This window comes from Antechinus flavipes, chromosome 2 (genome assembly GCF_016432865.1).
Source record: "Antechinus flavipes isolate AdamAnt ecotype Samford, QLD, Australia chromosome 2, AdamAnt_v2, whole genome shotgun sequence".
NCBI classification, from domain to species: domain Eukaryota; kingdom Metazoa; phylum Chordata; class Mammalia; order Dasyuromorphia; family Dasyuridae; genus Antechinus; species Antechinus flavipes.
Window position 1 is genome coordinate 467,250,818 of NC_067399.1, and position 17,899 is coordinate 467,268,716.

The following is a 17,899-nucleotide window of genomic DNA, read 5'->3' on the forward strand; positions in this document are numbered from 1 at the left end:
TAGCTGTTCTCCATGCCAGGAATGATCTTCTATCATCATCTCTAATTCCTACTTTCCCTGTTTTTTTCCTGCAAGTCTTAGCTAAGTCTCCTCTCTCCAGCAAGAAGCCTATTCGCAGCCTTCTCTCCAAGACTACCCCAATTTATCCTGCATATAACTTGCTTTACTAAGTTGTTTATTAGACTACTTTTGGCCTTTCTATGTATCCTCAATGCTTAGAACAGTGCCTGTAGAACATAATAAAATACTTAATAATTGCTAATTAACAAATGTTACTAACTATAGTTTCCCTATAATTTTAAAGTTACAATTATAAAAAGGAATGCTATAATCACATGCTAGCCCTATCTTTATTCTTTTTTGGATATTTATTGGCGTGGTAGTGATATTTCTGGTAAAACACATATTCAGTTCAGTGACTAGGGCACAAGTTCCAAATTTATTCTCACCAACCAAGTATATTAGTTTATCTCTCTTTTCCTGTAGCCCCTCCAGTATTTTGTCATTTTTCTTTTTTTGTCATCTCTGCCAATCTGATGAATGTGAGATAGAAACTTAAAATTGGTTTAATTTACATTTCTCTAATTGCTAGTGATTTGTTTATTGATGGTTATTGATGACATGGATTTCTTCCTTTAAAAACTGCTTGTTTGTATCTGATCAATTTACATACTGAGCAGTGGCTCTTATTTTTAAAAATCAGTTATTTAAACTAATATTGTTTGAAAACAGACTGAAGTTTGCTATTTTACTTTGCTTTCCTACCTTCCTTCCCTATTTAAGTCTCCTTATACAAAATTATTAATATGGAAATGTGTTACATGATTGCACATGTGTAACTTATATTGGATTGTTTATTGTCTGGAAGGGGAAAGAGAGGGAGGAATAAATAAAATTTGAAATTCAAACTTTTTTTTAAATGTCAACAAATTGTTTTGACATGTACTTGGGAGAACTTATTATAAAAAAACAAAACAAAATAATTCTTTATATATTTAGAAATGAGACTTTATCAGAGAAGCCTGTTCCAAAGATTTTTCTCCCTGTTAATTGTTTCTCTTCTAATTTTAGTTGTATTGTTTTTGTCCGTGCAAAATCTTTTTAGTTTTATGTCATCAAAATTGTCCATTTTGTCTTCTGTGATTTCTTTATCCCTTATATGGTTTCTGGCTTCTTCCCTTTTCTATAGACATAGAAAATATTTTCTTCTTTACTCCTCTAATTTGCTTATGATGCTACCTTTCATATCTAAGTCACATATGCATTTAGGGATTAAGCAATACCTAATTTCTTCCAGATTGCTTTCCAGTTTCTATAGAAGTTTTTGCCCAAATAGTGAGCTCTTCCTCCACAGCCAGAATCTTTGCCAATTCGCTGATGAGGAGGAAACTAAGACGCAGATGTTAACAAAGGGCATAGCAAGTAGTAATTGCTACTTGTTAGGGGGGCACCTACTCCAACTCTGTGATAGGAAATGACTTGCACAACTTTGAAAAGCTAATGCATGACAGACTAGAAATTACAAACCAAACTCTGATCACAACCACACTACAGCAGCCTAAAGCAGAACCTTTCTTTGTAAAGTATTGGGCTCTAATGCACCTCACTATGGAACTAGGCCTTATACATTTTAAAGAGATTAGAAGTTTCCTTAGAATCACAGTTCATACAGGATCTATTCTATAATGCTATAAGAAACTCACTAATACTTTTGGATTTAACTGAGGGGAAAAGGAAAAAAAGAAGGGAGTAAGCATTTACAGTACTTATTATGTGCTAAGCATTTTACAAATATTAAATTTCAGAGGCCTGCCATTCTGCCACTAACTATATGGCCTTGGATAATTTAGTTCTCATAAATAAGGAAATATCAGGGAAGAGTTGAATTAAATGATCACTCATATTCTTTTCATTTTTAATGATCTATATTCAAATATTCTACAGATTCTAAAGGCCTCTTCCAGTCCAAACTATATTCTAAGTGCCCTGTCATTTTATGAAAGTAGATAACCTAAGCCACATCTACCCATTTTGGAGCTAGTTTTAATATCCTTTCATAACACTAATAATTAATTAGTAGGTTATCAGATTTTCAAGATGAATGGAGTACTTATTCATTACTTTCTTTCTTATTCTTTAAAAAAATTTTTTTTGTAAAGACATTTTATGCTTTTACAATGCCAATTTACAATGCCTTTGAAAATTTTATCTTTAAACTTTTTACTTAGATCCTTCTTAACCTCCAAAGATGCAATAACTTTTTGAAATAATGTTCTATAGTCAACTTTGAAAATGGCATAAATTTTTCTTCCCAAAAACTGTTTTATAAAAATTTACATGTTGCCAAAGAAATATATAATTTGAATATTTATTTTGAATAATATAGGCTTCCTTGACCTTCTCTGAGGTTAAAGACAGGGGTCAGCAGATGGTCACTGTAGTTTACCTGCTGTTCTATGGGGGAAGGGGACATCTACCCTCCAAGTCAACCAGATGGTTAGCAAAAGAGGCCAAAAGCATCTGAATCCTGACCATCAGGTCAATTCATTTCAAGCGGTAACTTACACCTGCTAACATCTGGAATGGAATGATCTCTAGTCATTCAGAAATTCAGGCTAACAACCCAAATACAGTAAAAATAAAATATTAATGCAGAAAAAAGAGTAAGACAAAATTCAGATTTGGTCATTTGAAGAGAGTGCTAGATTATATAAGCATATTACTGGCACTTTAAACAATATAACTCACATTTTACAGAGAAATAGCTAGTGACAGGAGTTGAGTATTGTGACTAGTAAGGAATACCAGAGTTCAAAACTGCCTCAGATACAACTAGATACATGACCTCAGGTAAGTCAGATAAGCGCAATTTGCCTCAGTTTTTCCATCTGTAAAATGGGGATAATAATAGCCATTTACTTCCCAGGGTTATTGTGAAGTTCAAATGAGAAAATAATTGTAGATTGGTTAGCTCAGTGCCTGGTAAATAATAAACACTGTGTAAATATTAGCTATTATTATTAAAGACAACTAAACCCCAAAGAAGGGAAGTAATTTGCACAACATAATACAGTTAGTGACAGGCCTGAAACTCTAACCAAACTAATTCTAAAGTTTTTCTACTCTAAGAACCATTCACAAAAAATACTCATCTAAAGCAAATTCTGGAGATAGATAAATAATCAAGACATATGTCAGTGGCTAAAGTGACCAAAGTGTCCAAATCCCTCCATTAATTCAATGTTGAAAATGTATCTTGGGGCAGCATAGTGGATAGAGCATCAACCCTGAAGTCAGAAGGACCTGAGTTCAAATGTGACCTCAGACACTTAACACTTCCTGGCTGTGTGACCCTGGGCAAGTCACTTAACCCCAATTGCCTCAGGGGAAAAAAAGAAAATGTACCTTAATTCAAGATATTTGCTACTTCTTGTCAAAAGTGTATGACATAATTATTAACACTCCTTAATTACTAGAGTATCCTTGTACAACCCCTTCTCAACTTTAAAAGAACATCATTCTGGAAGCTGCTAAGGCCAAAAACAAAATTAATCCTTTGTGGCTAACTCTCTAGTGATCAGTCTCTCTGAATTTAGCAGGACTGGTCCTTAGACAGCTGCACAGTTCATCACTAAGCCTATATTCAAAGCTTTTCCAGTTAAGAATGCCTGTCTCAGTTTGCACATTAAACTAGCAAAAGCTTTTGTCAGCCCTACACCACAATGAGGCATCTGAGAAGGGCTCTGGGGATGCTATCCTTATAAAGGCAACAAAGGCCTGAGGGCAATAATAAAAAATGATAAAGTATGACAGGTTCAGGTCAACATTAAATGTATCTAGAAAAGAAAATATATCTTCTTGTTCGAAATTGGATTATTCCTAAAATCAGATCTTTACTAATTATCATCCCTATGAGATAATCATCAGAATTTATCCAGCCCTAACCTCTTCCTGACTTCCAGATTCTCATTTTTAATAACCCACAGGTTGTTCCCCAGAGGCACCTCAAACTGAACAAGCCACAAAGTGAGCTTGTAGTCTTTCCCCCAAACCCTCCCATCTCCCTAATTTCCCTTTTAGCTTTGAGGATACCGACTTCATCCCTATTCACCCAGGGTCACACCTAGGTGTCATCCTTGACTCCTCATTAATTATTGTTCCTCATATCCAATCCATTTCAAAGTCCTGTTGATTCTACCTTCCCAACACCTCTCACATATGCCCCCTTCAGTCTTCTAAAACTACCATACTAGTACAGGCCCTCATCACCTCACACCTGGACTATTACAAAAACTTGCTGGTTGGTCATCTCATCTTTCAGCAAGACCACATTATCTCTGAAACTCACACTTTCTCAGTGCTCCTTGCCCTTGAGGCTCCTTCATCTCTCTGATTGGAGAAGGTAAAGAGAGGCCATGAGAAAGCTCCTTTCAGCTCCTCCATTTAAGGAAGGGGCCCAGATCAGCTATCTTATCCTCTATCTAGCTGTAGGACTTATGCAGCTGGTTATCATTCCCCACCCCCAACCAGGTATATGCTCTCCTTCCTTCTCTTCCTCCCCCCAACCCTACTTTCAGCTTCTTTTAATACGTTTTTATCTATTACATTGCTACTTCTCAAAGAGCAGGGACTATCTTTTACCTTTCTTTGTATCTCTAGTGCTTAGCTTAGCATGGTGTATAGTACACAATAGGTGCCTAATAAATATTTATTAATTGACTGCCCTCTAAGGAGTCAGAACAAATCTAATTCTTTTTTTCTTTTATAACTACCTTCCAAACACCTGAAGATAACAATCATAATCTTTCCCTCAATTAGAGTTCTTTTTTCTCTAGGCTAAACATCTCCACTTCTACCAACTGATTCTCAATAGGTTATGCCTCCCAGATCCTCATATTTTTGGTCCTTTTTCAATGAATGGAAAGGGAAATAATACTTTAATGTTTACAAAGCACTTGTCTTACATCAAAACTGCAGAAGGTAACATAAGTATTATTTCCCCCATTTCACAGTGGAAAAAACGAAGACAAGGCTTTCGGAGATCAAACAACTAATAAGTTTCAAAGGCTGAATTTCAGCTCAGGTGTTCTGGGTCTATGTTCATCATTTAATTACAACACATTTTCATCTCAAGAACCTGGTGAGGTAATATATGGCGAACAATGCAGCAAAACTCCTAAAACTGGAGTTTGGGCTTTTGGGGGGGAGAGGGGGTAAGAGGGACAGCTTCATAGGAATAAGTAGCAGACTTGGAAGGGATCCCAGAAGGCAGGCCCAGTCCAACCCCTCCCCAAGTATGTATTTCATCTATAGCATACCCTTCACTGTGTGACCCAAACTTACCTAATTGTTCTAGTTATTTGATAATTGAACATTTTAATTCTTCCTAAGATTACCTGAGAATAAACTCATCACCAAAAAATTATTTCCCTCCAAAAGATGAAAACGACAAAAGTTGGATTGACCCTGAAGAACAGCTGTTGCTAGTCCAACTATTTAGCCTTTGACCTTTCTTCTGGCCAGTACGTGAACAGTATCAATTGTTGTCTTGTATTATGTGCTGTTTACAATCCCTGTGTGGCATGAAAGGAATTAATAATTTAGCTTTCAGAGCTGATGGCCTTTATTGGAGAGCTTCCCGTTGGTTGAACAGAAGCCCAAGCAAGAAGTTGTCCTGAAGCCCCAGGGTTGCTTTTAGTGCCCCCCAGTTTACAGCCTAATTGGGCAACATAACATAAATCAATTATTTCTCCTGTTTTAAGCAACAATGCATTCTATTCTTAATGGCTATACTTCCGACTTCCTTGAATCAAGCCCATCCTTGTTCTTCCCGAGTTTTACAACTATATAGTAAACAGGGTAGTTCAGAAATGCTTGAAGAAAGCACTGTGGAATTCGGAGTTGTTTGTAAAAAAAGGAGCATAGAGAGGTTATGCTATTTTGAACTTCCCTTGACCTTTGACTGCCCTTGTCCCCAGCTTATGCTAATTGGAAAGGCAAATAGGAAAGCTCCTAGTAGAAATGAACTTAGCCTGAACCTGTGACATAGCATTGGACTTTGAAGATCTGAGCTGGGCAAGTATCACAGGAGTCCCCAGTATGGGAAAAGTGACAGCCTCTCTCTTTGCAGGAAGTTTAGGGTATTGTTCTATCTCCTAGACATCCCCATCTGCTCAGGCATAAGGATCATGATATTAAATATGCAAATCACATCTCACTTCCCATCCTCTGCCACTGACCTGTTTTCCACCAAATGTTTTGAAATAACAAGTGTTAACAACAATGGGTACCATACCCATCCTCCCATTTTTCAGATTCATGATTGCTATCAGTATGAGTACCATTAACATAGATACTTTAACTTCAGAGATCTTTGATGCCAGTATATGTGCTTTCCCTCTCCCCCAATTACCACAATCCCCTCCATGTCTCAGTAGATAATCTTCATCATCTGTTGTTGCATACCCAAAATTCCTCACCTGACAGCCAATTTCTCAAGTTAGACCTCCAATGGTATATAGTATGTATATAAGATTTGCAAAGAGTTTTACATAGGTTATCTCTTTTGATCCATACAACTCTGTGAAAGAGGTGCTATTGTTTATCCCCATTTTACAGATGAGGAAAACAAGGCTGAGATTAAATGTCCAGCATCATATAATTAGAGTCTGAACGACCTGAAAGAGATTGTGCTACATTTGGTCTGGCCTTCAATAATCCCATCTTTCTCATCTTCTATAATTCTCTTTCATGTCTTTCTTCTTCAAAAAGAATATGCTGTAGGGGCAGCTAGGTGGCACAATGGATAGAGCACCAATCCTGAAGTCAGGAGGTCCTGAGTTCAAATCTGCCTTCACACACTTAACACTTCCTAGCTGTGATCTTGGGCAAGTAACTCAACCCCAACTGCCTCAGCAAAAAAAACCAAAAACATGCTGTGGACATTTTAATTTGAAGGATGAATTTGTGAATTAAAGTGAGTAATAAAAATCTAAGGCTTGGGCTGTTATTTATTAACCCCTTCAAGCTTTGTATTTCTTATCTGAAAGCAAGGTAATAGTCACACATTTTATATTAGACTTATTTTTAAAGAAATTTTGAATATTCAGAATAATAGCCTCATCATCTGAGCACATAGTTCCTTGAGAAAAAAAGGTAGTTATAAAATGATTCAGTGATCTAAAAAGGTATGTTATTACAATATGTAATTATTACTGAATCACAGTGAAGAATCCCTCTAATGGATGACCATTTGTTGATCCATCATCACATAAATGAGGGGACAGGAAGGTTGCCATAGAGGGAAGAAATGACTAGCATATTAAAAAGTGATAGAAAACATTTATTTGAAGTTAGGACCCAGCAAAAAAGACTTGACCACCAGGGGCAATATGGCAGAGACTATATAGATAGCAAGTCTAGATAAATTAAAATCATAAAATCACAAGATTGAAAGATACTACAGAGGACACATCTAGACCAACTGATGTTTGAATGGAAAATACCACAATAATCATCCAGCTTCTAGTTTATCATCTGTAATGATTAAATCTCTATCTTAAAGCATGTTTTTATTAGGATATCATTAAGAAAAGTTAGCTAGACAAGTTTAAGATCCATGAGTTTTTGTGGTCAGTTAAGGAATAGTATACTGTCTTGGCTTTAGACTGTCATGTTTCTGATAACCACCCTGAAGTCAAAAGAACCTGAATTCAAATTCTACTTCATACACTTACTTATTATATGATTCAATTAATCAATTTGCCTAGTTTCCTAAAATGGTGATAATAATAGCATTTACTCCCCAGGGTTGTTGTGATCAAATAAGACAATAATTTTAGCATGCTTAGAACAGTGCTCGGCACATAGTAAGTGTTTTGTAAATGTTAGTTTCTTTTAGTATCTATGATTTTACTGATAAGAGCACCCCCCCAATAGATAAAAATAAAAATGACTCTGTGCTTTATCTTTACTAGTTACTAAAGCTACTCAAAATCTGATGTACACCCTTTCAGTGCTGGAGTCCCTTACAACTCAATTTCAATGCGACTCAGATGATTTCCTTGTCATTGAGATTGTCCTAAGAGCCTTCCCAACTTGGTAGGACATGTCAAGTTACCTGGAATCCTCTGAGACTCAACATCCCTTTCCTAGTATGAAGAAACATTAAATAATATTTTGATGGAAGTAAAAATTAAGAAATCTTTGCTAATAATCTTCAACTCTTTTAAAGCCAAGGAAGAACTGTGGGATGACTACTCAGAGAGATATTTGGTAAACAACAATATTTAGAATTATGATAAAAAGTGAATCCCATACCCATCAATTGGAGAATGGCTGAATAAATTGTAGCACATAAATGTTATGGAATGTTATTATATTCTGTAAGAAACGATCAGCAGGATTATTTCATATATATTTAACATATTTAACATGTACTAGACTACCTGCTATCTAGGGGAAGAGATGGTGGGAAGGAAGGAAAAATTTGGAACAGAAAGTTTTCAAGGGTCAATGTTGAAAAATTACCCATGCTTATGTTTTGTTAAAAAAAACTTTAATAAGATAAAAATGAATGAATGAATGAATGTGAATCCTGGGTGCAATGTGGTGTGTTCTTGGAAAAACTGGCCAGCTAACTATGTAAAAAGAATGGAAAGGCCTCCTAGTATATACATCTGAAGACTCAAGAGCTTCCCCTAAGATTATGATGAAAAGACACCATGTATGTTTAGTATACTAAAACAAACAAAAACCACTGTATCTGAAATCAGGAGAACCTGGGTTCAGATGCCAGTCCTGTTACTTCTTTCCTCTAACCATAGGTAGTTTCTTTTTCATGGACCTCACTGTCTTTCTCTGTAAAAAAAAAAGGGAGTTAAACTATATGAATGCTAAGGTCCCTTCCAGCTCTAAATCCAATGTTTCTACCAAAAGTTAAATGAATTAAAAGCAGAATGACAACAACTATTTTTTAAAGTATATTAATGATTCCTTCAAAGAATATCGTTAACATTGCATTTTCTATCCCCATGAAAGACTGAACAACAGAAAAGGGACAAGCTATATAGCATGCTAAATTCAGATCAGATACTGTTGGAGGACACAATGTCATCTCCTTCTGGAGGTTTTCTTTCTTTTCTTTTTTTTTGTAAAGATGAATTTTCATCTATCTGGAATAAATAATGTGTGGTTTTACCAACAAAAATGTATGACCTGTCAAGGTTCCTTCTATTATTCAAAAATTCCTCTGAATCATGACAATCTTCAAGTGCAGATTTTATTCTAGCTTTTTATCCTTTTAAGTCAAGGCTGTTTATGAGCGAAGAAAGAACAGAAAAAATAGCAAGTGCCACTCATGACTACAGTATGGCATTTTCTATCCACCAGTTATTAAAACTTGATTTTCAACTTTTAAAAGTTAATTTCCATGTTATCCAGCAAGTTCTGCAGGTTACATTTTGCATCTCAATCAAGAAATATTTATTGGCTATTTATTAAATGTTCTGCTAACTGCTCTGATATTTAGGGAATATTATTCGTAAGATTATACATATAGAACGTGAAGAACCTCTGAGAGCATCTACTCTAAATTTGTAATTTAAAAAACTGAGGCCCAGAGATAAATGACTTGCTCAAGGTCTCATGCAATAAGCTGATGTTTGAGAGTGTGAGGCAACTGAGGTGAAGTATTCTTTTCCATTAACCTGGTATATAAAAACTCTTTGAACCCTAAGACATTGTAGAATGCTATTTTTGTTTCCTTTGCAGCACCTAGCAAAGTCTGAGCCAAAAAAGAACAACATGGTATAGTGAGGAACATGCTAGATTGGAAATTAAGAAAAACATGGGTTCAAATCCCAATTCTGCCAATAACTCATTGTGAGATTTTGGACACTTAATCTTTTTGAACCTCACTATTATTGTCCATAAAAAGAGGGAGATAATACCTACCTATATTATCTAGTACTTACTTCAAAGGGCAGTTGAAAAGATCCAGCAAACTAATGCAAATAAAATGTGTTGAAAACTTTAAAGTGTTAGAAAAAAAAGCCCGTTATTATTCCTCCTTCACTTTCCTTTAAATGTCGTTTGTCAATTTGGGACAAATTCTAAAAGCAAAGAAGATAGGGACAGCAAAAATAAATGCTTAAGCAATTCCAGGTTAAAGTAAAATAGATCATATTCCCAGTGTGATGAAAATAGCATTGGTCCTATATGGGACCAAATGGGAGCAAAGTTCAACATAGAGTTCCTCCTAATCAGGCCCTCAATAAATCATTCCTTCTCTGGACCTCAAGTTTTCTCATCTTTAAGATGAAAAGTCCCCGTTCAATACTAATATACCATGCAGTAGAAAACAGAAACAAAGGAATCAGATAATAGGCTATCAAAATAATATAGGTACCAAAAAAATAGGGGCAAAACAAAAGTGACCTATGTTAAAGCAGAAGTTGAAATCACTTGGTGGCAAAGTTTGCCAAATAAATAAATTGATAAAAAAGGGAAAAGCATTCAACAATAAACATACAAAAAAGGTTGCTTTCTTCACTGATTCTCACTAAAGGCATAGATTTCAGAAAAAGACAGAAATCCAAGAAGGGAACCAGTAATGAAACCCAGTATCAAATCCATATATAAAGCCATAAAAAAGCAAGGTAAACCACAGATCCTAAGGCAAGAAATCATATGATTCCACAGACAATACTGAAACTTTATGATATAGGATATAGAATATGAGATGTAAAATATTTCTTTGAAAGGATAATTCAAAGATTGGGGAGGGGAGAAAGGGAAGAGAGGAAAGAGACAACCTCTATTTGAGAAGCTACACCAAAGAAATCCAGGAGCCTAAGATGGGACTTATGGTATAGAGCATTTGAATGAAGATGAAAGACAGAAACAGAAGTAACATTGTTATCACAAGACACTACAAACTACCTAGACAGAAGAAGCAAACAAATGAGGAATTCAGGAAACAGATCACAGAGCTGCACACAGGCATGATACAGTAGTAATGAAGGACTTTAATTATGTGGACATCTGCTAGAGCTTTCTCAGTTAATAATTTCCTGGCTCACTTAAATGATAATTCCATCTTTCAAAAGATTATCACAAATGAGAGAAACTTCTCTTCTGGATCTAATTTTCACCATCAAAAGAACTGGCTGGTAAGAGTGGAAATAATGAAATTCGAATAGACTCTGCCAAACTCAAAGACAGTGAGCTTTACTTCAATTTCTGTGTCTACCTAGCACAAAACAATAGATGATCAGAAAAAGTTGACTTTACTGAAACTAATTCTTAGCCAAATCTTTAAATGTATATTCTTTAGTATTCAAGGGATGATTGTTTAACATCTAAAAAATAATAGTAGTTAATCATGTCAGCATGATCTCAAGAATAAGTCATCCCTTTTTGATCAGATTATTGGACTGGCAGTAGAAGCAAATGCTATAATTTACCTAGATTCAAACGATGTGGCAAAGTCTCTCGTGTTATTTTCATGTAAAAGAGAGAGAGAGATGACTTTTATGGTAATAAAGTTCAGAACTGGTTTTGTGATTAGACCTAGAGAGAAGTCATTACAGGTTTGATGTCATCTTGAGAAAAGGTCTCAGAGAATTATACTTGGCCCTGTGGTAGTAGTGGTGATGGTTGTCTTAAAACTTACAAGCGTCTCTGACAAAGAAATATATAACATATTTACCATATTTGCCAGTGACCTAAAACTCGTGTGAGAACTAACAATGTGACTAACAGTCAAGATCAAAAATATCTTGAAGGCTAGAGCTTTGAGTCAATTATAACAACAGGATGAAACATAATAGGCATAAAGGGAAAGTATTACATTTGGCTTAAAAATTATCAACTGTACAAGGTAGAGGAGGCATATCTTGAGGGTTTTATTGTTTTGCAAGCTCAGTGTGGGTAGCATAATATGACATTCCCAAAAGCTAATTCAGTCTCAGGTTATATTAACAAAGATAATATGGCCATGACCCCTCAGGGCAGTTAGTTCCAATCTTATCAAGCCATATCCAGAATATTCTAAACTGTGTTGGACATATTTCATCTTTCATTTTTTTAAGCTAGATGAAAGAAACTAGCTTGAGCTAGAGATGGACTCTAAGGGTTCCCTTCCAACTGAATTCAGATTTGGAGTCAAGCTACCTCTTCTAAAGACAAACAGGGATATTGAAATCACTATTCCCTAAGGCAGCACAGTCCATTGATAGCTTGCTGTTAAAAAGTTCTTCCTCTCACTAAAACAAAATCTACTTTCCTTAACTTCTACTTATTGCTGCAAGTTATCTCCCCCTGGGAAAGCGCAGAATAACATAAATATACAATATGCTTAGGGGGAAAAAAATCTTAATGGATTTGCAAAACATATGTAGACAATTAGCTATTTTGGTTCAATCATAGTTTTAAAAGTGACCTGAAAACCAAGATACAGATTTTGGCTTGAAAAAAGGAAAAACCTCTTTAAAATCCACAATTTCCAAAAATAGAATGAATTCCCCAATAATGGATACCTTCAAGTTAAAGTTGGTCTTAGAGTAGGTTAAATTAGTTCATTTCTGATATGCCTTTCAATTTTGAGACTATATTCTAAATTGTAAAAAGAGTTAATGATTCTCCTTGACATTTCTAATTTAATTCACACATTAGTGTGCACACACACACACACACACACATGCATGCACACCAAGCAGTTTCTCCAAAGACCTATTTGCTGAAACTCTCTCTGATGAACAAAAATGGCAGACAACTCTTGAAAATTTTGAAATAATTTATTTTAAATGACCTTTAGGAGTCAAAAGAGATGGCGTAAAAAAGTCATGTTTCATGACTCATGATATTAATTGTTTAATAATGGCTCAAACAAAACCAATTGAACTTCATAAGATATTGCACACAATGCTTCATCATATTACCAAACTCAAAACCATTGATTTATACATATGTATTGCTAAGAGAAATTAAAGAGGTAGGGGTAGAAAAGAATAAGAAGTATAACATTTTATATAGCAAGGTCAAGGTAAGAAAAATTCACTTCAAACTGTGACTCCTATACAGGAATATTATAAAAGTATTTATTGCCTCATGTACAGATTATATCATAGCTTCTATGATATAAGCTATGGGGAGAGTATGACCTAAGATACTATGTTTCAAATATTAACAAGGCATTCTTTCTCCTTTCACAACTTAATTTAGCTTCAAATTGAAAACATATGCCTTGTCTATACATGTTTCATCTATATTGCATTGCTTGCATTCTCAAAGGGAGGAGGTGCAAGGATTGAGAAGGGAAAAAGGGAGAGAAATCTGGAACTCAAAGTTTTAAAAACGAATGTTAAAAATTGTTTTTACATGTAACGGGAAAAATAAGATACAAAATTTAAAAAATTTAAAAAACAAATACATATTTTAGCAAGTTTCCTAATACATATGGTTTCCTAAACCAGCTTGGGGGATTGGGAGGGAGAGGGAGAAAAGCCTGACACACAAATGCAGATTTATATATAAATACAAAAAAACATATTTTCTCTAATCAATCAATCTCAATCTCTCTCTCTCTCACACCCACCCACCCCCACACACACACACCCACACCCACACCAATGATGAATGGACTTACTATTTGCTGGGTCATGTTCAACCGAGTCATCCTGACAGAATCCTAGGAAAAATAAAAAAAAGAAAAACACTATGATTTGTGAGTTACGTCTAACTTAGCAAACAAAATATTTAGTCACCAACAAACATAATGAATGTCAGCAGTCCATTCAAAGCTGCTCATGTTTCACCAAGACCAATCTATCCTAAAAGATAGAATAGAAAGGACACTAGCCTTGGTAAAAGAAGATGACATTTGGAATTCTGGTTTCTAAACTGCATTAGTTATGTGACTTGGGGAGTGTTATATCACTTCCATGAAGCTCAGTACTTCTATCTGTAAAATTTTCTCCCTCCTCATCGCTGCCAACTGCCCTGGCCTCTCAAGTCTCAGATGAAATTTTTACCTTCCCCAAGAAGCTTTTCCCTGTAACCCCTTAATATAAAGGGTCTTTCCTTTAAGACTATCATCAGTTTGTCCTACATATATATTACTTATACGTAGTTTTGACTGTTCCATTAGTATGAGCTTCTTGAACACAGGGACTATTTTTGCCTATCTTTGTATCTCAATACTAAGCACGGTGCCCAGCACATAGTAGGTACTTAAATGCTTGCTGACTTGATAAGCATGAACTATTATTACTTTATAAGCAATATTTCTTGTTATTAGCATTCTGCCCCTCATATTTAGTCCTAAATGATCAATAAACCAATAAATCAAGCTCTATATGTAGTACTATGAGTCCTCCCATTGAAGATTTAACTGTTGGCTCTCCTGAGTCAATGTAAAGTGGTTCCAATATATTCTTGATCTTAGCCCTGAAGACTAGCAGCTTCAACTACTTCGTTTTTCAGATGATGAACCTACTACTAGAGAGGCAAAATGATTTAGTCACGATCACACAGTCAAGAGACAAAGTCAAAACTAGGACTTCTGATCTCTCAGCCAGTGCATTTTCACTATAATATAGACTGTTTTAGTTCCTTTCTTTCTTTCTTTAAAAAATTTTATTGAAGCTTTTTATTTTCAAAACATATGCAAGAATAATTTTTCACCATTGATCCTTGTAAAACCTTGTGTTCCAATTCCCCCCTTCCTCCTGCCCTACCCCGTAATCTAATATGTTAAACATGACATATATACACACATATGAATACAATATAGGCATACCTATTTATACAATTATCTTGCACAAGAAAAATCAGATCAAAAAGGTAAAAAAAAATGAGAAAGAAAATAAAATTCAAGCAAATAATAAAATAAATGAAAATGCTATGTTGTGATCCATACTCAGTTGCCACTAATGAAGAGGAAATTAGAGCAATAATTGGGAGTTATTTTACCCAATTATATGTCAATAAATTTGATAATCTAAATGAAATGGAGGAATACCTACAAAAATGTAGATTGCTCAGGTTAACAGAAGAGGAAATAAATTATTCAAATCATCCCATTTTAGAGAAAGAAATAGACCAAGTAATATTTCTTACATTAAGTATAGCATTCAGAATGATAACAGAGGTGTTGAAGAACATGTGTCGTATACCAAATACAAGATGCATACCATATCAAAGCAGAAAGAGAATCAAGGCCATCAGGCTATCTAGAATGCTGCAACTTTCTCCAAAGCTCAGCTCAACTTCTATTTTCTATAAGAGGCTGAATTTGACTTAGATACAAGTTAATAATGCCTTTTCCCCTTCTGAAATTATCATGTATCTGGATATACTACATGTTGGACTTAATATTATCCACAAGTCTGCATGACCTAGGAATCAGATAACATATAAGCTATGATGAACATTTCTGGAGCCTTTCTTGATCTTCTGCCCCATCTCATTTGAAAGCAATCTCACCTAAGTAGAGGTATATTAATTGCTCATGGATAGGGCCAAGTAAATACAATAAAAATGATAATATCTGAACCAATTAATTTAGTGCCATATCAAACTACCAAGGATTAACATTATATATTGTTGTCATTGTCCATTAGTTGTTTTCAGTAGTCCCAACTCTTTGTGACCCAATTTGGGATTTTCTTGGCAAGGAAAATGGAGTGGTTTGTCATGTCCTTCTTCAGCTCACTTTACAGATGAGGAAACTGAGGCAAACAGGGTTAAATAACTTGCTCAGAGTCATCTAGTAAGTATCTGAAGCTAGATTTGAATTCGAGGAGATTAGCCTTCTGATTGCAGGCCCAACACTCTGGCAAATGTGCCACCTAGCTGTGTGGATGCATATGGATGTGTGCCTATATATACATGTGTATACACATGTATACATATAACATAATTCATTTGGAGAAACAAAAAGTCAAGAATCTTTTAACAGTACTGGCTTAACCAGATTTCAAACTACACTACAAAGCAATAATCATAAAAATGATTTGGCACTGATTAAAAAAAGAGAGGTCAATGAGTGGAAAAGAGTGAGAATATGATATACAGAAGTAAACTAATCTAGTCATCTAATGTTCAATAAATCCAAAGACGCCTACTACTGGAGTAAGTGACTCACTATTAGACAAAAACTGCTGAGGAACTTGAAAAGCAGTTTAGAAGAAATTAGGGATAGATCAACAACTACAACAATTAACAAGATAAACTTCAAATGTATACACGACTTAAAACAAAAGTTGGCAATATAGACAAATTGAAGAAATATAGTGGATATTACCTGCTGGATTTATGGTGAAGATGTCATGACCAAACAAAGAATAGAGAGGATCCCAGAAAATAAAAACAGGCAATTTTGATTACATAAAAATTAAAAGATTTTGTACAAATAAAATCAATGCAGCTTAAATGAGAAGAGAAACAATTAACCAAAAGGGAAAATTCTTTGCAGTAAGAATCTCTCTTCATTCCGATATATGGGTGGGTGGATAGATAGAGAGACACACTTAGCTTCCATCTCATAACTTAAGTAGATTGACAAAAAAGACCAAAGAAGAAAATACTAAATATTGAAGAGACTTCAGGATAACAACCATACTATTGGAGAATCTATTGGCTCATTCCTTACTGATACAAACATGCCCCTATCTCTGCCACTGTGGGGAAAAATGCTCACTTAATCCTTCCACCCCTGTTAATTCTTATCTTATAACTCTTTTGTTCTTTGTAGCTAAATCCTTTAATAAGGCCATATATAAGAGATGCTTCCACTTTCTCTCCTCTCACTCTCTTCTTAGCCCTCTATAGTCTGGCTTCTGATTTTATTATTCCCCAAAAACAGCTTTCTCCAAAATTACTAATGATCTCTTAGTTGCTGAATCGGATGACCTTTTTCTATCTTCATTCTTGACCTCTCTGCAGCTTTAGGCAGTTGACCCTTCTCTTCATCTTGATATTCATTTCTGTAGGTTTTCAGGACCACTCTCTTTTCCAGTTCTGCTACCTATCTGATTGCTGAAACCACCTTCAGGTTACAACTTCTAACCACTTGTATCCTTCAGGGTTCTATCCTGGGTTTCCTCTATTCTCTCTATTTTTTCACTTTGCAATCTCATCAGCTTTCATGGATTTAATTCCTATCTTTACGCTGATGAGAACATTTTTTCCTTCCTTACTCTGGTCTCTCTCTAACTACAGTCTCACATTTCCAACTACCTTTCAGACATGTCCAGATAGATGTCCACTCCTCTTCTCCTCCTTTCCTTATTAGATGGCAACCCTCAAGCTCACAACATAGGAGTTATCTTGGGCTTCTCACTATCTCTCACCCCCTCAATTCCATGCTGCTGCCCAGGTCTGTTGGTTTTATCCTTCAAATATCTCTTGTGTATGTCCCCTTCTCTCCTCTGACACTACCACCATTCCAAGGCAGGTCCCCATCATCTATCATCTTGATTACTGCAACTGTTTATTGGTGAATCTATCTGCCTCAGGTCTTTCCCAACTCTAATCTATTCTCCATTCAGTCACTAAAATGATTTTCCTAAAACCCAGTTCTGATATCACTACCACTGCACTGTCCTACTACCCTTTCCCCACATACACATATTCAATAAACTCCAGTGGCTCCCTATTGCCTCCAGGAGAAAATGCAAAATGTTCTGTTTGGCATGCAAAAAGCTTCATATCCTATCCCACTCCTATTTTTCCAATCTTCTTAAATCTTTGTCTCCCCAATATGTATCCTTCTATCTAGTGACACAGGCCTCCTGGTAGTTCCATGAACAAAATACTCCATCTCTCCATGCCTAAAATACTCTCCTCTCCTCTGTTCTGACAACTTAACTCCCTGGAATTGAAAAATTCTATTTTC

The 17,899-nt window shown here is 35.3% G+C and overlaps 1 protein-coding gene across 3 annotated transcripts in view; it reads right to left on the reverse strand.

Moving 5' to 3' along the window:
- The window catches only part of NR6A1 (nuclear receptor subfamily 6 group A member 1), a 246,719-nt gene that overhangs the window by 181,998 nt on the left and 46,822 nt on the right, over positions 1-17,899 (reverse strand). For all 3 annotated transcript variants that reach the window (XM_051979625.1, XM_051979623.1, XM_051979626.1), the window contains exon 2: positions 13,649-13,690. In XM_051979625.1, coding sequence (XP_051835585.1) covers positions 13,649-13,690 — 42 coding nt within the window. The remainder of the gene's footprint in view (positions 1-13,648; positions 13,691-17,899) is intronic.